General features: G+C 42.0%; 1 protein-coding gene across 1 annotated transcript in view; it reads left to right on the top strand.

The window, feature by feature from the left end:
* Window positions 1–22644, top strand: part of LOC115464768 (exostosin-1-like) — a 620469-nt gene that overhangs the window by 515121 nt on the left and 82704 nt on the right. The window contains exons 2-3 of the mRNA XM_030195122.1: window positions 15746–15839; window positions 18861–18968. Coding sequence (XP_030050982.1) covers window positions 15746–15839; window positions 18861–18968 — 202 coding nt within the window. The remainder of the gene's footprint in view (window positions 1–15745; window positions 15840–18860; window positions 18969–22644) is intronic.

The raw sequence follows: 22644 nt of genomic DNA, 5'->3' as shown, positions 1-22644 counted from the left end.
AGAAAAAGTAGGAAGAGTAGCCTAATGATTAGTGCAGTGGGCTGAGAACTTGGGGAACTGGGTTCAATTCCCACTGCACCTCCTTGTGACTCTGAGCACCTCCATTGCCCCAGGTACAAACTTAGATTGTGAACCCACTAGGGACAGAAAAAGTACCTGCATATAATATATGTAAACCGCTTTGGTTGTACCCACAGAAAGGAGGTATATCAAATCAATGACCCTTGACCTTAAAAGGGTCCCTTAGTACTCCTTTCTAGAAAGTGTCACACTTACCACTTTACAGCAACTAAAAATAGGACTAGGATTCACTTCCCAATAATAAATACATGTGCCCAAATAAATAAAGTAATAGATAAAACTATGTACGATTTTCAAAGGATATCTATACATAGAGAGGAAGTGTAGTCTAGTAGTTATAGCATTTAAATAATGTCAGGAAAAGCCCACCTATTACTATCTGCACTATCCTGTGCTTCCTGAATTTGAGTATTAATAATAATATTGCTTCTTCTTTTGAAGTTCACATATTAGAAGTGTGCTGGCTAGTCTTCTACCCTAGGATGGCTACATAGATTTTACAATTAATAAATATTGTGAAGTGTACTGCAATTTTGCATGAATAAAAGTACTACATACACTCCAAATTATTAGCATTAATACTGAGCAATTTCTAAACATGTCCACATGTCTTAGGAAATGGAACCACTGTCCTATATATTCGTGGTGTTTCAACATTTGTGACAGTCTCTTGATATCTAAATTTTTAATATTTCGAAAGAGGGACACAAGTTCTTGATTTTTGCTTTTAGGTTACATCCTACTTATATGATTGTTAATGAACAAGAGAAGAAATTCTGCCTCTTGGCTATGACAATTTTTGTCCTCATCCTGGAGATCTCTGCCTTAATCCTATGTGCTCTGTCTGGAACCCTCTGTCCTTGAGCAGGGCATTTTCTTTCTTGCTTCCTGTACCTAGCTATAATTGGCTGTTTTGCTCCAGTTTGAATAGTAACTCTTTCAAACCTGCTTGTCTTAGCCTGGATCCTGCTCCCCTATTCCTTGTCTAATACAGGCTCATTTACTAACCAGCTATTTCTGCCACTGAGCTGAAGTACATGTTTCTGAAGAAAAAAAACTATTCTTAATTGACACTGGTTACGCTGAAAGACATTGCATCTTACTAAAATACCCCCGATTGGTTTTATTTCCTATTAGCCAACTGCTGTTCTGGTGTTAGTAAAATGAGTCTTTTTTTTAATTGCCAAAAACACTCCATAACAGCTGCAGCTTGCTAGAAATGTTGCTTCCGCCTGAGATCACAATGACAGTATCTGGGTTAGCAGATGTCTCTTGATCCCTCATTGCCACCAATGCCCTTCTACTTTCTGCATTTCATGATCTCATAAAACATCCGTGGTATTCTCCTAGAATGTTTGATCAACAAAGAAACAGTATATAGGGGTATGAGCCTGAAAGCATCCTGGAGCATATATAATTCTTGTTTCACAAGAGCTTCACCACGGTGCAACGTTACATTGATGAGGCATAATAAGATGACATTCATAGAATGCCTATCACTGCAGAGCTGACATAACTCTTGATCCAATTTCTTGCACCTAGGTTTTTTGGTTGGCATATTTCCCTCCCCCCTTCCTCTCCAAGTATGGAGTAGAATAGAGAATGACACAGGGATGGGGAACCGCAGTAACCATAGGAATGGGGATGGGGACAGATCTCACGGGGACAGGGCGGGAATGGGGACAGAGCCCACAGGGACGGGGACAAACTTTGTCCCCATGTCATTTTCTACTTTGAAGCCTGTTAATGAACTGGACTGTTTTTATGTTTAAGTGATGCCTACAAAGATATTTTGATTTTTTGGAAAAACAAGCAAACATACTGGTCACAACTAGCAAAATGTGCATGGGGGATCCTGTACATCCTGCTACCAGCACATCTTCTAAGAAGACAACTTCTATTCCAGGAAGGACTGTGGAAGACAGGAGAGCTAGATTGAATCCTGAGATTGTTGATGACTTCTTTTTTTTTTTAATTTGTAAAGTTTATTAAATCATTCCACAGAGAGAAAAACATTACAATTCCACATCCCTCTCTACTTTAACATCTAACCTGACCAAATCGTAACCTTGGGATACAAATATGTAATCATGAAATGGTATCAAAACCCGTTTCCACTCCCTTTTTCTCCCCTTTTTCCCCTCCTGACCCCCGCCCTCTTCCCCTACCCATTCCCTCCTCCTCCCCCCTAAGCCCCCTCTTCCTCTTATCCCAGTCTTGTTCCGCTCATTACCCCTCCCCCCCTCCCCATTCAGGTCTTGCCCCAATATCCGGTCTAAGTGTGTCCATTCTGCTGCTTCTGGATTGTACCTCTCCCGTGTTGATGACTTCTTATTTATCCACAGATTTAAAAACCATAACAGTACTTCATAGGGCATATTTTTCCCCTCTAGGGCATATAGAACGGGTTGTATTTTATACCCCTGGACATTTTAACAGTGTGAATTAGGATTCCTTGGTGTAGTAGAAATCACCTATTGTTGGGGTTGGATGGTGGTGGGAAGGAGGGTTATTATAGCTGCTCATTGTTATTATTGTTCTCTATTTGTAATTTATACACAACAGTTGCACAGCATATTGTTCCTTTTTATACTTTAATAAAAATATTTAAATATAAAATCATGTGTTCAAGGCTTCTGCAGATGAGGACAGAGCCCACGGGGACGGGGATAGAATCTGCGGGGATGGAGACAGGGCCTGCGGGGACGGGGCAGGGATGGAGACAGAATCCACAGGGACGGGGCGGGGACAGAGACAGAACCCACGGGGACAGGACGGGGACAAACTTTGTCCCCGTGTCATTCTCTAGAGTAGAAGTGAACTAAATCAAAACCGTGCTCGAAAGTTCATCCATTATACTGTTTTTGCTAACTAATTACTTCTGTCCTCATGTTACTGTTAAATCATATTCTCAGATTACACTTTATAGGCCAGGGGCTCACTCAGTTCCAAAGCTAAGTCCCATGGACCACCTCCAAACTTGTGATGTGGATTAAACAAGAACAAGAGATTCTCCACTTCACGACCTACAGGGAATATTATTGAAAGTTCTTGGAGACACTTCAGATAAGGTTCCAAAATAAAAACCTTTTCTAATAAAAGTTTCTTCAAAGCAAGGAGTGCATATAGTATCAGGTTCAGTGGCAGAAAAGAGGTTTCCATTCTTTCTTCCATACACTTCTCGGACCCCCTCCTTCCTTACCAATCAGCTTTGGATTCCCTCTGGACCTTTGCTAACCAACTCCCCAAAAACAAGAAGTAGCCTAATGGCTAAAGTAGCAGGTGGGAAGCCAGGGTTCATATCCCACAGTACCTCACTTAAACCACTATTGCTACAGGTATAAACTTAGATTATGAGCCCTCTAAGGACAGAAAAGTGCCTACTGTGCCTGAATGTAACTAATCTTGAGCTACAACTGAAAAAGGTATGAACTAAATCCATTCCGTTCTCATTACCTGTTACTTCCAATGATTGAATCTTTCCTTTGCTCTCCTTTTCTACTTTCTACCTCATGGATACCTGTATTAAACATCTGTTAGACAGCTTTCTCCTTTTCAGTCTCCATAGATCCAGGAGCCACCACTTCACTGGACACCAGAAGCACCCACAAAGGGACTCTTTTGCTTGGTCCTCTCACCCACCACAGAATGCTATAGTATAGACAGGAAGCAGGCTTCCACACTCTCTAGCTCGGTTCAAGCTCCCTTCCAGCCTAGAGGACAGACCCATTCCCGAGCCCTTTTCACCCAGAATCTTGTGCAAATCCGTTGACCAATCCCTGGGCTACATTCTCATTGCTTTCCATACGTTCTGTGCCGGGAGAACCACAGACCTTAGCAAAGGTTCCAAAAGCCCCTACATGTAGGGTGAATAAAACTGCACCACCAGACCGTAATGTATAAATGACAGAGCAAACTCTTCCATAGCTGATGTGATATCATGCCAGACAGTATTTAGCCCGTGCAGTTACAGCATTAAGCTGACATTTAGATTCATATATTAAGTTCTGCTTTCCATATAGATGCTGGCACTGAATATACCTGTAGGTTCAGTGGTGTGTTTGCATAATTCATTTAGTTTAGGCCTATTCAACAGGCCTAAAGTAAACAGATAACTTATCTATTTGCCCCCTCATTCTATAAAGGTTACCAAAACTTGCACTCAGAATTTAAAAGAATAACAAGCAAAGGGGTCCTTTAACTAAGGTGCACCAAAAAGTGGCCTACGCTGGTGTAGACACATGTATTGGATACGCGCAGGTTCATTTTTCAGCGCACCGGCAAAAAAGGCCTTTTTCTTTTGGCTGAAAATGGATGTGCGGCAAAATGAAAATTGGTGCACGTCCATTTTGGGCCTGAGACCTTATTGCCACCCATTGACTTAGCGGTAAGGTATCCCGTGTTAACCAGGTGGTAATTGCGCGTACAATGTTGATTACTGTCCTGTTAGCGCTGGAAATTTTCCGGTGCGCATAGTGGGTGTACGTAAAAAATGAAATTACTGCCTGGGCCATGCAGTAGCCAGGCGGTAGTTCCGAATTGGCATGCGTTGGGTGCACATAGGCGCCTACACAGCTTAGTAAAAGGGACCCCAAAATTGGCTTTTTAACAAGCAAATATCGGCACTAATTAGATTTAATTGGGGATCTGCACCTAAAATTTATTTGTGGCCTGAAAAAGGGAGCATGGAAATGGGAGGGCCATGGGTGTTTCGGGGTGTGTAATTATAGAATAGCGGTGCTCTGCATGTAAATTTAGGTGTGGGGATTTGCACCATGTTTTCATTGGAGCAAATGGTGGGTACCTAAGTTTATGTGTGACATCTCTGCTTAAGTGTTTATTCAATAAACTGTGCTGAACTTTAGGCACGGATTATAGATTAGCATTTAGGCAGGCTTTTTTAGGTGCCATATATAGAATCTAGCCCATAGCGGATGAATGGATTATTTTTAGGAGCCTTTACCTTGCACCTAATCCAGCCCATAATTTTACAGATAATATCTGGCTATTTAGTGACTTCAATGTCCTGATATCATCCATATAATTTTTTAAAACATGCTAGGGAAGGTTTTTTTTTTTAATTATTTGTTACATTTGTATCCCACATTTTCCCACCTATTTGTAGGCTCAATGTGGCTTACATAGTACTGGAGAGTCCTTTGCAGGCTTCGGTGTGAACAAATACAGGGTGATGTTGTGGTAAGATCAAGTTCATGTAGCACAGCCACATTAGGGAATCGGAGAACGGAAGAGTTGTGTTATGTCCATTACATGCAGTGGTGTGCTGGAGCCGGCTCGCAACGGCTCTGCAGAGCTGGTTGTTAATTTTTTGAGAATTTTGCTAGCTGGTTGTTAGCAAGGACAGGAGTCGGGACAAAGTTTTTTTTTTCCCTGGCTGGAGGCACGCACATGCCCGCACACACCAACTGCAGGCTGGTTCCAGTGACGTGCTGAGAGCGCCGGGGGGGCTGGGGGCCGGGTGCAAACCAATGTGTGTGTGTCCTGCTCCGGCTTCCGTCCCTGCTGCACCAGCATGTGCCTTACCTCTCTGACTCACTTGTTGTCTCCTCCCAGTGGCTGTCTCCTCCCAGCAGGCTCTGTCCTCTCGCTCTCTCTCCGCCTCTCTAGCCGAGTCCCGCCCATCAACGTCACGACGCCTGCTTCCTCCCCCTGCAGCACCGTGCACGCCAGTGAGTGCACCCTTTCTGCTTCGGCTCCTGCAGACATGCACATGTGTTTGTCGTGATTCCTCTCGCAGCCGACCACCACCACACTCTTCATCCTTGCAGCCAGCCACGCGCTAGTAAGTAGCACCTTCTCTTCTACTTCCTGCACTGCTAGTGCAGGACACCCTGCCCTGCCGGACCACTAGTCTATCGTTGTCCTCTTCCATCCAGCCAGGTAATCCAGCGGCGCGATCTAATATTTATTTATTTATTAATTAACAAAAAAAAAAAACATTTTCAGGGAATTTTCTGCAGCTGCTACTACTACTACTACTATTTAGCATTTCTATAGCACTACAAGGCGTACGCAGCGCTGCACAAACATAGAAGAAAGACAGTCCCTGCTCAAAGAGCTTACAATCTAATAGACAGAAATAAATTAAGCAAATCTGCTAGTTTCAGCCAGGGGGGGATCATAAATGTGAAAAGGAAGGACGGGGGGGGGGGGCAAGATAGAACAGTAGCAGCTCTGGAGGGATTGGGAGAGAAAGGGCAATGGCATTGGGCATGAATGGCTAAATTTCAATCCATCCTGATACCTGGGTTCGTCTTAACTGTTGTTGTTGTTGTAATCTACCATGAGGAAGCCTGGTGTTATAAAGTTGATGGAATATTGAAATTAAATGGAAGTAGAATTATTATTAAACTCTCCTTTCATTGGGGCACACATGGAATCAGATCTTCATCTGTTTTGTAAAAGTTTACCTTTTTACACAAATGGATTATTCTGTTTTGAACATGTTTCAGGGGGAAGTGGTTTTATTAGTCAAAATAAATATTTTGTTTCATGCAGATTTCTTTTGTTTATACATAAACTAGTAAAAAAAGGCCCATTTCCGAAACCAATGAAACGGGCGCTAGCATGTGGGGTTTTTTTTGTGTGTGTGTATATGTCACAGAGTTATTTTGTGTGTGTGTGTGTGTGTGTGTGTTTGTGTGTTTGTGTGTGTGTGAGTGTGTGAGGGTGCAGTGTGTGTGCAGGTTGTCGATGTGTGTCTTTTTTTTGTTTTGTTTTGTTTTTTGCTTGGGGGGTTGGGGGATGTGCTGTGCTGGCAAAGTGGGTTGGATTGGTGTGTGGCTTTGAGGGTGTGTTTCTGTTGTATTGTGTGTGTGTGGTTTTGTCTGTCAAGGAGGTTTGTGGAGGGGAGTCTTTCTGTTGGTGAAATGTAAATGTGGTTGTAGGGGGGTCAGCCTTTGTTGAGTGTTGTTTTTTTTTCCATGGTTTTTTTTTGTGTTGTGCTGAGGCAGCAGTGTTGTTTTAGATGGGCGGAAGGTAGAGGAGCACGTTCTTTGTCTGTCGGTATTTTTTGGCCGTTTCAGGGCTGCTGTAGGGGAATGCTGGAAGAGAAATGTGCTGTTGGAAGCAGCGCCATCTTTTTCCATTGGGCTGGGGTTCTGGGCATCCTGGAGGTGGGTGACGGCTTGCCTGAGGACGGGGATGGTTGTTTTAAGTTGGCGGAAGGGAGAAGAGCACGGTCTCGGGCCGTCGGGGGGTGATCCGGTATGTTTGGTCCATTTCAGGCCGGCTGCAGGGGAATGCTGGAACATTTATGAGCTGCAGGAATCAGCACCGTCTTTTTCCGGGTGCTCGGGGAATCCCCGAGGTGGGAGACAGCTTGCCTGAGGCTGGGGATGGTTGGGCACGCCCTTGGCCGCTTCGGCAAAAGGGGAAGAGGAAGGGGGTGGGGAGTTACCTGCAGCCACCTGAGAAACCATGTATTCTTTGTTTGTTTTGTATTATTAGTTTGCATTTCTGGTGAAGAAAGAGTGGATGCCTTTCGAATGATGGAGGTGATGCGTCGGTGTGCGGTTGTTTCGTTAGTTTGGCAGCAAGTCTCCAGCGATTCCTAGGCAGGGAAGGAGTACTCCTCCCCCTTCCTTGGTTGCTGTTTGCTGCTGGCTGGGTCGCGGGTAATCCTTCCAGCTGGGCCGCAGCTTGTCCTGTTTGCCCACGTCCCAGATGGTGACAGGCACGTTGTTTTCCGGCTCCTCTGACTCCTTGTCAAGCGATCCCAAATATAGACTGTGCTATAGGCCCTCTGGCACTCTTCAGTACTTGCAGTAGGCATTTAAAAATTTCTCCCCCCCCCCCCCCCCCGGTCTATTTTTGCACATATCCACAGCAGGAATATTCTTCTCTCGTTCCAGCGGTATTTCTGTGCTCTCCGTGCTGCACAGATAATGAGCCATTCTGCTGGGGAATGCTCCTCCCTTATTGTCACGTAGTTTCCTCTGATTGGTCCGTCTTACGTTGCCTAGTGTTGCCTGGGAACGGTGTTGTGATGGTCCTTTGTGTTTCAGAATGTTGAGGGTGTTTTTTCTGATTGGTCCGTCATGCGAGGGCGGGGCAGAGAGACATGGTCAGTGTTGTGGCTTCACCACCATGAATCCATGAACCCTTCAGTGAGTGACTGAGTGACTTCAGAACGTTGTCTTCAGAATGTTGAGGGTGAGTTTTATTATAGTAGATGGGCTATATAAGCCCCTAATGCAGCCCATATTGGTTTTCTTATATTTTGTGGGGGGGGGGGGGGGCGCAGAGGTGGGGAGGGGCGCAGAGGTGGGGGGGGGAGAGAGCACACCACTGATTACGTGCTTTAGTTTGGTTGTGTTGCAGAGATTAATGGATCGGTAGGGTATGAATTTTTAAACAGGTTGGTTTTTAGTGATTTCCGGAATTTTAGGTATGTGCTGGCTGCTCTGTTATCAATACATAGTTCCCACTGAATAACAGGTGAATAATTTTTACATACTAGTTTTTAGTTTTGAGATATTTAAAACGAAATCTGATGTTCTTAGAAATGGGGCAGTTCTCAGATTGTCTTTATCTAGCACAAAGCTCATGAGTATATGTTTACCTGCAGACTTTGCGCAAATTTTCAAAGCGTACCAATGCAAATACTTTTGCTTTGAAATTTGCCACGAGTAATTGGATATTTGCCTCTGTCTTTTAGAAAATCATACTTGTTGTATAGATCTGAAAATGCAATTTGCACAAATTTTCCTTCCCTGATCTAAATAACACTTATTTTTTGGGAAAACACACAACGCCCCCCACACACACACACAAACGCACAAAAATGGCAAAAACTTTATTTCAAACAAAAACTGAGGGGCACTTTTACTGAGCCACGTAGGCGCCTATTCATGCCCAACGTGCGCCAATTCAGAGTTTCTGCCCAGCTACCGTGTGGCCAGTGTGGTAATTTCAATTTTTACGTGTGTCCGCTACACGCACCAGAAAATATATTTTATTTTCTGGCGCAGCAAAAATCAGGTGGTAACTCCAACTTGACGCGCGTAGGCGATTACCGCACAATTAACGTGAGAGACCTTACCGCTAAGTCAATGGCTGGTGGTAAGGTCTCAGACCCAAAATGGACATGCGACAATTTTTATTTTGCTGCATGTCTATTTTCGGCAAAAATTTTAAAAAGGCATTTTTTGCAGGCGTGTTGAAAAATGGATCTGTGTACGCCCAAAACCTGCGCCTACACTACCGCAGGCCATTTTTCAGCGCACCTTAGTATAAAGACCCCTGAATTTTTTGCCTCTGCACACCTCTAATATTTTAAATAAAATAGCTTAACCAATGTAATTAAGTGACTGAGTTAAAAAATGGGGCCTCCATAGTAACAGTTCAGCATCTCTACCTTTGTACCCATTGGCTCTAATTCACTTAGGGGCTGTTTTATAAAGGTACGGTAGCGCATGCCAAATCGGCCCTACCACCAGGGTAGCGTAGGAGCTTGGCATGTGCACTTTCTGGCATTAGAAAATAATTTTGTATTTTCTACTGTGGGGGGCACTCTCAGCAGTAATCAGCAGGGTGGCCATATTGCCGTGCACTGCCCAATTACCGCGAGGTTAGCGTGTGAGCCCTGTCAAGTAAATAGGAGGCGGTAAGGGCTCATGCGGTAGATGGCCAGGCGCTAATTTTGGACTTAGTGCCTAGCCATTATTGCCGAAAATAGAAATTCAGGTTTTTGGCAGACGCACAAAGAGGTAGCCTGAGCACATGAGAAAATCACCTGCTAAAAGTAGCACAGGCCACTTTTTAACGCGCTTTTGTAAAAGGGTCCCTTAAGCTGGGAAGCAATCCAGGAGCTGCAGAATTTAACATTGATCTTGTTGTTTTACTTTATGTAAACAATTCTGCCTTCTCTTTATCATTGTCTACACAGAGGTAGGGGGCATCTCAGTAAACACAGATTCATAGCTAATCCTGGGTGACTTTACTGGGAGGACGTGGGACAGGACAGCTGGAGTTGTCATGATAGTGGGCATCTCATTTCAAGCAGGGATGGGCCAGTCTGCTGGAAACATATACAAAAATGGCAAAAACCAGCTGCAGAAAACAACTACTTACATCTATATAAAGGGTTTTCTGATTGAAGCCAAAGAATATGAATATGAATTAAAAAGATGAATAAATCAGTCTAAATTATGAATAAGTGAAATGGTGACTCTCAGTTATCACCAGGGTGTCCCACCCTGCTTCAATGGGAGCATTAATTTAAACGATAGAGCTATGACGTTGTTCTCATTCTGATCCATTGATACATTCTTAAGCCACCAATCTAATTTTTTTTTATTTGAATTTTCAATTAACAATCACAAGAAACAAACCCTGCAAATTTTTCACATTTCTAAGAAAACAAGACAAAAGCAAAATAAAAACACAGGATTACTACAATAATTCAATTTTACCATTAGTCCACCATAAAGGAACTAAAAGAACCAAGAAATAGAAAATTTAAACTACACAGGATAAAAAAAAATTTTTAATTAAGTAAGAACACATCCTCCACTGAAACTCACCAGTCGGCTCTCAACAGTGGATATTAAACCTTAGCCCTCAACTCTTCTTTTGCCAGAATAAAATCCAAGAGTAATTTAGGATCTATAAAGAAATAACTTTTATCCTCAAATAACAAAACACATTGACAAGGAAATTTTAACACAATATTCACACCCAGAGCCAAGACTCTGGGACGTAATGCAGAAATTCCTGGCATCTCTTTTGCCTATCTCTAGTGAAATCCAGAAAATCACGTACTTTAGATCCCAAAAACATCTCATTCATAAAACAAAAATATAAACATTATTCCTATCTGGTTCTAAAGCAAAAGTCACCAACAGGGTTGTTCTGTGAGTACAGTAACAACTTCAAGACATGACTCAAGAATTTTGTTAAGTTCATTTGAGCTTTCTGATGATTCCCTGAACTCTTCACATTATTAGACATTAAATATTGGGCCTGAACATACAGTGGCACCATCTCTGGAGGAATTTTCAAAATCTCAATAAAATACTTCCGTACCATATCAAATGGTGAAGTCAGAGGAGATGTGGGAAAATTCACAAATCTGAGATTTTTCCTTCTGATTTGATTCTTCAGATATTCTATCTTCTCAAAAGAGTACAACTTGTCTTTTAACAGAACCATATTATTGGTAACATGAAGGTCATCAAACTTAGCCTCCAAAGATCCAATCTGGTTGGTATGCTGCTCCAGAGTCTTATCATGAGCAGCGATAGCACCAGAAACCTGATTCATCTGAGCAGAAAAAGTTTCAGTTACTTTAAGAAAATAATTGTTGAGAATCTGTAAGGCCTCCCAAATGGAACTCACAGTGACAACATTAGGTCTTACCAACTCCAACAACTTCAGAGGCATAACTATAACAACTCCCCAACTAGGGGCTGTACCTTCACAGTATGTTGTATCCGCTGCACTTCCTCCTCTCTTGATGACACAACTTGCGATGTAGAAACAGCCACACAGGATCCCACTAAGGAGTCAGGAACAGGCCCACTTCCAGCTGATCCCAGGCTCTGTCCACCCACAGCATATGCAGTCGCCAGCTGCGGAGGCATTGTCTGTATGATGGGGCTCAAAGAAGCATCGTCTCCAATGCTGCCACTGAACAAATCCGGAAGCGGAGCCAAAGGTGGACTTGGAGTGAAAGCCGCTGTAGCGCCAAAGCTCTTGATGGTCTTCTGCCACAGCCTGGAAGGGGGAGCAGGAGCAGAGGGAACCCGTTGCTCACACCCCTTCCTCTTTCTCCCCATATCACCAATATATCTAGAGATTAGAGGACGTCCAGGCACAGAAAACGGCCTTGGTAAACCAAAAGCATCCAGCCTGTGTGACTTACAGTGCCGCCATCTTGGCCAACCAATATAAATTTAATTGATAATTGGACATTTGTTTTTGGTATAATGGACATGTGATTTTGAAGTATTTATGGGATTATATTTTGAAGTTTGGGAACGGTCACTTGGATTTTTGATTCTTTTGCCTTAGCATCACACACTTTATGGTTATCAATTAAATTTATAATGGTGGTCAAGGATGTATCAACGGAGCAGAATAAGAGCAACGTCATTTCTCTATGGTTCAAATTAATGCTCCCATTGAAACAGGGTGGAACAGCCCAAGGATAGCTGAGAGCCACCTTTTCACTTATCCATTATTTACAGTGATTTATTCATCTTTTTAATTCATACTGTGTGGTGTTCTTTGGCTTCAGAAAACCCTTTATATGGAAACACATACAATGCAGGCTGGCCATCTGCCAGGCTCGATAACAAGCATGACTGGTTGAAAGATTGGCAATTTCAGGGTGTACGCTTATTTCAGCAGGGAGAGAGTAAAAGAAGGTTGAAGTGATTAGGAACTTGCAGTTTCCCTGGAGCCTCTGTCTCCATGTTTCTCTTGGAGAAGGTTAAAGTGATTAAGAATTAGAGTGACCTTGATGTTACCTTTTCATGATATTCAATATAGATTAAAACTGGTTTTAGGAAGCTTTAAAAAGTAGTGCTGTTGATGATTCAAGGCAACAGCTTACCCCAGACAGCACAACGTTAGAGCAAGAGAAGCAAACCCGGGGTGGGAGAAGTGAGGCAATCAGGCACATGCTGGGAATACCCAGTACACACACACACACACACACACAGACAGAAACAGCAAGCAGGAGGAGAAAGGCTAAACTACCAAGTAACACAAGTGCCCAAACACAGGCTGGCTTCAGCAAGGCAATCAAGCAATGGTTGCAAGGGAAAGGCAGGCTTAAATGGATCAAGCTTCCAGACGTCTGCTGGCTCAGCCCCTGACAAGCCAATCAGGAGTGAGTCCCAAACCTTCCCCTGCCTATCCAGCAGAATCATAACAGCAGAGAAGAAGATTTCACGTCAAAGTACAAGACACAGTTTCCACTAGCTTCCCAATGACGCATGGTGTACCGCAAGGTTCAGTCCTCTCGGCAGTACTATTTAACTTATTTATGGCATCTCTAGGAGCTGTTTTCCAAGATCTACACATATCATATAGAATATATGCAGACGATGTACAAACATGATCAGGATCTAACTTCACAACTGAAGAATGTGTTTGACAAAATTGTTGATTGGATGAGACAGGCTAAGATGTCTTTAAATGTTGCAAAGATAGAAATAATGTATGTAGGTGGGATTCTGGAATCATCTCTACCACCAATGTTCGAATATCAGGGTGAAAAGGCATCTTTAGTTTGGGAGTTTTCCTAGAACCCAATCTGACAATGCAAAAACATATAGACCATGAGATTTCGGCATCTTTTTTTCAACTTTGTGTGTTGAGCAAGCTGAAAGATATGGTAACACCATCTGATTTTCTGACAATTGTACAGAGCTTTGAACTGACAAAGATTGATTATTGTAACTCTCTATTTCTGGGAATATCATCATCCCGTATCTAAGCTATTCAGCTCATCCAAAATGCAGCTGCATGACTGATCACTGGAATCTTAAGGTCTGAACACTTTACTCCAACATTAAAAAAAATTACACTGGCTCCCGGTAAGATACAGAGTCCAATTCAAGATTCTTGTATTGACTCATTAACATATATTTGGGAATGTTCCAGCTTATTTTTGAAGTACCCTGTAATCATATAAACCAAAATGATCCGAGACATCCCATCAGCTTTGTTTACCTTCCGCTAAATTGTATAGTTACTTCTCTATTGCTGCCCCAGCCTTATCTATCACTGCCCCATCCGCGTGGAATGATCTACCCTGATACTTGAGATCATGTGAAGACATTCAATAATTCAAGCGGCTGCTGAGAACACACCTGTTTGTGAAAACCTTTTTGGCTACATGAAGACTTAGCTGATTGACCCTTCATTCTATTTTTATTTTATTTTATTTTTTTCTTGGTTAGGACTAGTCTAGTGATCATGTTTTAGCTTAACATTCTTAACGATTGTTACATGTTCAAGACTATGTATGTGAATATTGTTACCAGCCTTGGTGGGATATAAATGGAGTAAATAAATAAATAATATACTTAGGATCCCCTTGTTATTCTCTAAAGCATCTCCAAACATTGCAAAATACAGCAATTAAACTTCTTTGGGTGTCCAAATAGCAGATGAAATTTAATGTGGACAAATGAAAGGTGATGCATATTGGAAAGAATAATCCAAATCACAGTTACCTGATGCTAATGTCCACCTTAGGGGTCAGGGCTCAAGAAAAACATCTGGGTGTCATTGTAGATAATACACTGAAATCTGCTCAGTGTGCGGCAGCGACACCTTCAGTGCTGCATATAGCAGAATTAGAAAAGGTTCAAAGAAGAGTGACTAAAATGATAAAGGAGATGGAACTCTTCTCGTATGAGGAAAGGCTAAAGAGGTTAGGGCTCTTCAGCTTGGAAAAGAGATGAATGAGGGGAGATATGCTTGAGGTTTACAAAATCCTGAGCGGTGTAGAACGAGTAGAAGTAAATCGATTTTTTACTCGTTCCAAAAGAACAAAGACTAGGGGACACTCGAGGAAGTTACATGGAAACACTTTTAAAACAAATAGGAAGAAATATTTTTTCACTCAATGAATAGTTAAGCTCTGGAACTCTTTGCCAGAGGTGGTAACAGCGGTTAGCGTATCTGAGTTCTAAAAAGGTTTGGACAAATTCCTAGAGGAAAAGTCCATAGTCTGCTATTGAGATAGACATGGGAAGCAACTGCTTGCCCTGGGATTTGCAATGTGGACTGTTGCTATGATTTGGGTTTCTACCAGGAACTTGTGACCTGGCTTGGCCACTGTTTGGAAAACAGGATACTGGGCTAGATGGACCATTGGTCTGACCCAGTATGGCTACTCTTATATAACTGGGCAGGAAGCTCTCCTGCCTGGTTCAATTACTTTGAATTTTGAGCTAAATATTTTTTGCCTTTCTATGATGACTCTTTTGATAGTAGAGTACCTGAGTATTACCTTAAGCTCCAAACGACTGAATGGAATGGGTGAGTTGGAGAAAAGTTTGAAAAATAAGATATATGTGTGGCTGTCCATGACAATATGACAAGATTCTTCAATGTTAGAATATTTCTTAATTTGTATGATAGCAAATTACAGAGATATGTTAAGACAGCACTCATTTCTTGCATGATTATGGTTATCTCTTTTAATCATTTATGACATAATATGATAGGGTCTTTACATTCTTTATTTGGCAAATATTCTAGCAACTTGTCGTTTATTTAATTTTTACTTTCATTGAATGTGATATTGTAATTTAAAGATATAATAATAATAACAAAGTTTCTACTTGTTTTAAATGTTAACTGAACTTGTTAGCTCCTATGGAATTGTATTGTTTTGCACCGACAGTATTAAGACATGAGCAGTCATTAATTTTCTTTTTGTAAGATTTTTACGGAAACAAACATTCAATAGATTGTATAGATTTAAAAAAAACAAAATATTTTTGCAGTAACAAAAGGATGTCCCAGGATATACTTCACATGGTGAAAAGTATTAGAATATCTACTACCATCCATTGTTTTCCCTGTAACCTCTACATGTACAACACTTTTTCTTCCATTTCCTTCCCTCCATAGCACACATTGCTTGTCTCTGATTGCTTTCCTTTTGTTCTCTTTCTAGGTATGATTACCAGGAGCTGCTCCACAATTCCAGTTTCTGTCTGGTTCCTCGGGGCAGGCGGCTGGGATCATTTCGCTTTCTGGAAGCTCTCCAGGTAAACAAGAAATTCTTGTCTCATTCAGTGGGCCCAGGGCCGTGCCAACACAGTAAGCGCAGTAAGCGCCGCAGGAGGGCGCCTGCCTTCAAGGGTGCTGCACCGTCAAGTTGTATTTTAAAAAAAAACCTTACTCCTCCGCTCCATCCCCGATTCTCCGGTGCTTTAAATTTACCTCGCTCCGCCTCTGACGTCTGCCTTCTCTTCGCTCGTTTGTTCCTTCTGTGTCCCGCCCTCAAGGAAATGATGTCAGAAGAAGGCAGGACACAGAAGGAACGAACAAGAGAAGGGAAGGCTGGTGGAAAGACGTCAGTCAGGCAGCGCTTTCACTGACGCTGCGCAAACGTTGGAGCTGGAGGCGGAGAGAGGTAAATTTAAAGTGCGGGGGGTGGGGGGGTGCGCACATGTGTGTGCGCGCCAACTGATGGTCTGCAGGGGGGCGCCAACTGATGGTCTGCAGGGGGGCACCAGAGACCCTAGGCATGGCCCTGAGTGGGCCTTTTACAAAGACGCACTAGAGTTTTTAGCGAACATTAAAAATAAGTGTACGCTAGAGATGCCCATATATTTCTATGAGCGCCTCTAGCGTTTAGTATGAGCTAAAAATGCTAGCGCACCTTTGTAAAAGAATCCCTCATTTTGTTTTGGGTTTTTTTTTTTGCTTTTTTGCTTTTGCTTTTGTTTTTGTAAATGTATGCTTTTGCAATGTTCTATTTCATCAGATAGAGTTGTAATGGAGTAAAGCTGTTATGGCTGAAAATGCTTAAAAAGAAAAATAGTTTTGAAAACATAGGGAGAAAAGGAATTGGGAACTAATTTGATAAATTCTGTGTGTTTCAAAAGCTAGAAGGGAGATTAGTTTTTAAAATCTTTTGGTATTTAAAACTAGAAGGGAGCTGATGCGTTTAAAAGTTAGAAAGGAGCATAGTTTTTAAAATATCTGTGTTTGATTCACACTTATCCCCACAGCTCTCACCCACCCAGGCATGACCTTTCTGCAGGTAAACCAGAGGCACATCAAGGGAGGCAGTGGTATCTGGCTAAATAATGCCCCCTGGGTTAGGACCAGCTATGGCTGGGAGGCACCCGGGATTCACTCACACTGATTCTTGCTTCCACAAGCACAAACTCCAGTACAACATTTGTTCAGAACCAATAAAGTTTACTGAAAATCTTTAAATAGACAAATTATTCAATCAAGATGCAGTGTATGGTAAAACGTATGAGCCACCTTTATTCCTTATCCTTCTCCAGGTACTAGTATTCCCCTTCTAATCTGAGGAGTCCAGTATGTTTTTCATCTTTCTTCCTTCCTTCCTTCCTTCCTTCCAAGTAGGTCACAGTCACAAGCTATAGCCACTCCATATTGAACCATGACCCTCCTGGATCCAGCTGTTGCCTCAGCTCCATGAGGTGGCTTCTGAATCCTCCTTTTCACTTCTAGAATCAATGGCACCCTTAATTCTCATTCTCTGAGGTCATCTCTTGCCCCTTGGATCCATCCAATACAAGGACTCCTACTACCGTTAACTTACTAGTAGGGAGAACCCTCATAATTCTTGAAGTAGTGAGTGTAATAAAAAGGGTTGTGTTTTAAAGTGGCAAGAATAAAAGCTTTTTTTAACTATTAGAAGATGTGTATCCTGCTTTTGTAGACTGTACTGCTTTTCTGCAGAACTTTTGTTCTCCTCTTCTGGATTTCCTTACTGCAAGTCACAGGCCTAGAATACAATAGTCACCCCTACGAGAAAAGCTACACTGGCTCCCACTTAAAGAACGCATTACGTTCAAAATATGTACCCTAGCTCACAAAATCATTCACGGAGATGCCCCAGCTTACAAGTCAGACCTGATAGACTTACCACCCAGGAATGCTAAAAAATCATCCCGCACATTCCCCAATCTTCACTTCCCCAACTGTAAAGGTCTAAAATACAAACTAACGCATGCCTCTACCTTTTCCTACTTGAGCACACAATTCTGGAATGCGCTGCCGCACAGCCTGAAAATGATCTATGAACTAACTAACTTCCGCAAACTACTGAAAACCCATCTCTTTAACAAGGCATACCACAAAGATCAACAAATGTGAACTCCTACAAATATACCCAGAATTGTCTTACAGCATTTGCTTGTCACTCTACTATCTTATTTCATCATTATCATGTTAAGCAAGATCCTTATGTAATACTAAATGTATATTCTCTTATACATTTCCAACATTCATGATGTATTGTTAGCCACATTGAGCCTGCAAAGAGGTGGGAAAATGTGGGATACAAATGCAATAAATAAATAGTAAAAATTCACACACAATTTTTACTTCAACTAATACCTATATATTACTGAAGAACTGTTCATGTTTCCATACATGTTAGAATGGGAGCATAGCTCTCTCCAAAACTTGTAAGAAACATTCATTCCTTCCTGCATGGTAGGAGGAAGACTCAGCAACTGGTGCTGTGAAAGAAGATGTGAATTTACACTAGCTTGTGTGAATGAAAAACATGGGACTGCAGTTGTTTGCTTGCAGTAACTGGGACTTTTGAGAATGAATAAGCACAATAGCTTATAGTACATAAGAGTTCTGAGAATGAGGATGTTATTTTGCAGTAGCTGATATTGTGAAGCTAACAATATCTAGTAATATGTGTTTCCTCTCAGGCAGCACATGTTTTTAAAACTTTAACTGTCATCAACCCCATTTCTAACTTACTACTACTTAACATTTCTAGAGCGCTACTAGGGTTACGCAGCACTGTACAATTTAACAAAGAGAGACAGTCCCTGCTCAAAGAGCTTACAATCTAATAGACAAGTGAACGGTCGGTCCGATAGGGGCAGTCAAATTGGGGCAGTCTGGATTCACTGAACAGTAAGGGTTAGGTGCCGAACGCAGCATTGAAGAGGTGGGCTTTAAGCAAAGAGGTGGGCTTTTGGATCATCTGTGTTTCATATGGGTCATCTTTGGAGCTACTCTGTTTTTTCTTCACCACAGTGACCTCTCTTCTTTGCTTCCAGGCAGCTTGCATCCCTGTGCTGCTGAGCAATGGCTGGGAGCTGCCATTTTCAGAAGTCATTGATTGGAATAAAGCAGCCATCATTGGAGATGAAAGACTTTTACTGCAGGTAAGGAGGGCATGGGGCCTGGTGAAAATGAGGGATTCTTACTGAAGAAAACAGGAAGCCATAGAGCTCTGGATGGATGAGAGACGTTTACTGCAGGAAATCCTGGAGAAATCTGGATGGGGATGAGGAACACATATTGTAGATAAGATGAGTAGAGACATAAGGATCCTTTCATGTTACATTACATAAAGAGTGCATAACTGGAGGGAAGGGAAGAAGAAAGACGACTCAGGACATTATAGGATGAGGCATTTTACTACAGGTAACAGGAAGGATCATATTTTTCAAAGCCTTTCAGCTTTACTTACTGTATTTAATTATATATGGGACCTTTTACAAAGCCATACTAGAGTTTTTAGCATGCACTAAAAATAAGCATATAAGCATATATTTCTATGGGCGTCTCTAGCATTTAGCACATGCTAATCATGCAGTAAAACCACTAACGTGCCTTTGTAAAAGACTACTACTACTACTTAACATTTCTAGAGCGCTACTAGGGTTACGCAGTGCTATACAATTTAACAAAGAGAGACAGTCCCTGCTCAAAGAGCTTACAATCTAATAGACAAGTGAATGGTCGGTCCGATAGGGGCAGTCAAATTGGGGCAGTCTGGATTCACTGAACGGTAAGGGTTAGGTGCCGAACGCAGCATTGAAGAGGTGGGCTTTAAGCAAAGACTTGAAGACGGGCAGGGAGGGGGCTTGGCGTAAGGGCTCAGGAAGGTTGTTCCAAGCATAGGGTGAGGCGAGGCAGAATGAGCGGAGCCTGGAGTTGGCGGTGGTGGAGAAGGGTACTGAGAGGAGGAATTTATCCTGTGAACGAAGGTTACGGGCGGGAACGTAAGGGGAGATGAGGGTAGAAAGATAGTGAGGGGCAGCAGACTGAGTGCATTTGTAGGTAAGAAGGAGAAGCTTGAATTGAATGCAGTATCTGATCGGAAGCCAGTGAAGTGACCTGAGGAGAGGGGTGATATGAGTATATCGGTTCTGGAGGAATATGAGACGTGCAGCGGAGTTCTGAACAGATTGAAGGGGGGATAGATGGCTAAGTGGGAGGCTGGTGAGGAGTAAGTTGCAGTAGTTCAGGCGAGAGGTAATGAGAGCGTGGACGAGAGTTCGGGTGGTGTGTTCAAAGAGGAAAGGGCGAATTTTGCTGATGTTAAAGAGAAAGAAGAGACAGGTCTTGGCTATCTGCTGGATATGCACAGAGAAGGAGAGAGAGGAGTCAAAGATGACTCCGAGGTTGCGGGCAGAAGAGACGGGGAGGATGAGGGTGTTTTCAACTGAGATAGAAAGTGGAGGAAGAGGAGAAGTGGGTTTTGGTGGAAAGACGATAAGCTCAGTCTTGGACATGTTCAGTTTCAGGTGGCGGTTATGACCCCCATAATTCCCTGATAACATGCAAATCACCCTTCACACATATGGGATGTGTCATTGCTCCTCCTGGTGGGACACTTCTAGAGCTTTCCAGAAATTTCTGGAAACAGCTAAAGACATGTGCAGAATCCACACTCCTGAAGTTCCACAACATGCTTCTATTTATCGTTTCCAACTCAGTTAAATGGATGCATTTTTTCAACTTCAGCAGCTGTTCCTGACCAAATTTAACTTTTAAGTGTTTTCAGCAGTTTTGACTAGTTCGCCTTAGATTATTTGTTTTTAATTTCCTTCCACTTCTCTAGTAAGAGTATTTTTGTCAGTTTTAAAGTTTTGTTTGTTTTTAAATGATTTCTGTCAGCAGTCCTGATTTAGGCCTGGCCCTCTGAGGTTTTTTTCACTTGTTTCTCTTTCAAAAAAATTTCTTTTTATTTTCTCTTGAAGATTTTCTTTTTCTTTTCTCTTTTTTTTTTTTTTAGTTCAGTTTATTTATTGAATTTTCAGAAAAGCACAAAACAGAAAATAAAACATCAAACCCACCACCACAGCAAAGAAACAAAATTTGGACCATCAAAAAAGACATTGATTAAGCAAGATAATGTGGTATACCAACAAACAAACAAACAAACAAACAAAAAAACAATATAATGAGCTTAGCGGTGATACATAGGCAAGGAAAATGTAAGCAGAAGGAGAATCAGTAATTATAAGAAAACAAGAGAATTAAGACTCCTTTAAAAATTGTTCAAATGTTTACCATATGTTATGAAAAGGCTGAATTTGCAGGTGATTTTGGGCAACAATTTCTTCAAACTTATGACACTTGTAGAACTGTGTGCCTCCAAAATATGGCATTGTTACTTTTAGAGGTCTTCCAGTGTACTAAGAATTTGTTATATAGCAAGAGAAATTAAAATATCCAGCAACTGGCCCTGAGGGAGAGATAATTGCAAGGTTTTTAAGGAAGAACAAAAAATAATAAATCACTGAAGTAGGGGAGGATGGCAATGGAAGTAAAGCACTTACAATCTTCCAAATGTCCAACCAAAAAGGATAGAGTCATGGACAGTAAAAGATCATATGACTAAAGGAGCCGAGAGCCTACGCACAGTGCCAGCATTGTGGCGTAGAAAGCAAGCCTGACCTGACCTATACAATTTACTGGGAGTCCAAGTTATGCAGTCTCTTTGCTTTTCAATGCATAAGATAAATTTAGCCGACTGTGTAGGGCAGGTGACACTGCCCCAGAAATGAGGCCAATCTACATCAGCAGGGTCCACATTCACCTCCTCAGTCCAGATAGTACAAGATCCCTAAGAGTTTTAAAACAGAAAGAGTCAGTGTGACCAAAGAGCCTGCTAAAATGAGACAATTTGGCAAGGCCAGCAGTCTGTGTCATCTGTGCAAGATCTTGCTACAAACCACTCTGACTGTGCCTAAGTTGAAACTATTGGAAACACTTAGAACTAGGCAAAGAATACAAAGACTGAAGTGATACAGAATTACAGAGTTTACCATTAGATAACAGCTGGTAAACAAACCATGAGCCACAATGAATCTAGTCATTCCCATATATTGAAGTGTTCTTGATCTTAATAAGTGAGTGCCGCCAAATGGATGCAGAAGAGCATTTACACTAGATTGCAATTTATCAGCAAAGCGCAAGCCTGGCACATGTTGGCCAAAACAAAATGTTGACATAAGGTAGCCCTGATGGCCGACATCCAAAAGAGTTCCAAAGGAATGCCTTAGTCACCACATGTTCCAGATGATGCCAGGCAGGAGAGGCATGAGCAGCATCAGTACGGTCAAGCCAATGCAGTCTGTATCACAATAACAATGTATGTACATTTATCACATGAAACCAGAATCTTGTCTTGGTCCAAGGGTTTGGTCTTGACAGTGGTAGAAGCTGTAATTAAAGCAGTAGCTTTAGGGGCTCTTTGTTTCTTTACCATAGTTCCAAATGTAGGGGCTGTTGTACTTATGATAATTAAATGTGTAGTCTGTCAAAGAACTACCAATCCTTCTTTTTCTCCTGCTCCTGTTCTGTGGAATATAGGGGGCAGTTAATATAGATATAGATATAGGGGCTAGTTAATGTATATTTAGGGTAAGAACTGAGAATCTGTTAAGATTTACTCAGTGGGTGGAATTCAATGTATGTCACTGGCTATTTGAAATTCAGTGATTTAGCTTTTTCCTTCAGGGTATATTTTTTCCTCCCCTCCTCCTTTCCAGTGGCGTAGCCAAGGGTGGGCTTGGGTGGGCCCATGCCCACCCACTTTGGGTTCAG

The sequence above is a fragment of the Microcaecilia unicolor genome, chromosome 3, assembly GCF_901765095.1.
Source record: "Microcaecilia unicolor chromosome 3, aMicUni1.1, whole genome shotgun sequence".
In the NCBI taxonomy this organism is placed as follows: Eukaryota; Metazoa; Chordata; class Amphibia; order Gymnophiona; family Siphonopidae; genus Microcaecilia; species Microcaecilia unicolor.
The sequence above is the reverse complement of the archived record's forward strand: the minus strand, read 5'-3'. Positions and strand labels throughout refer to the sequence as shown.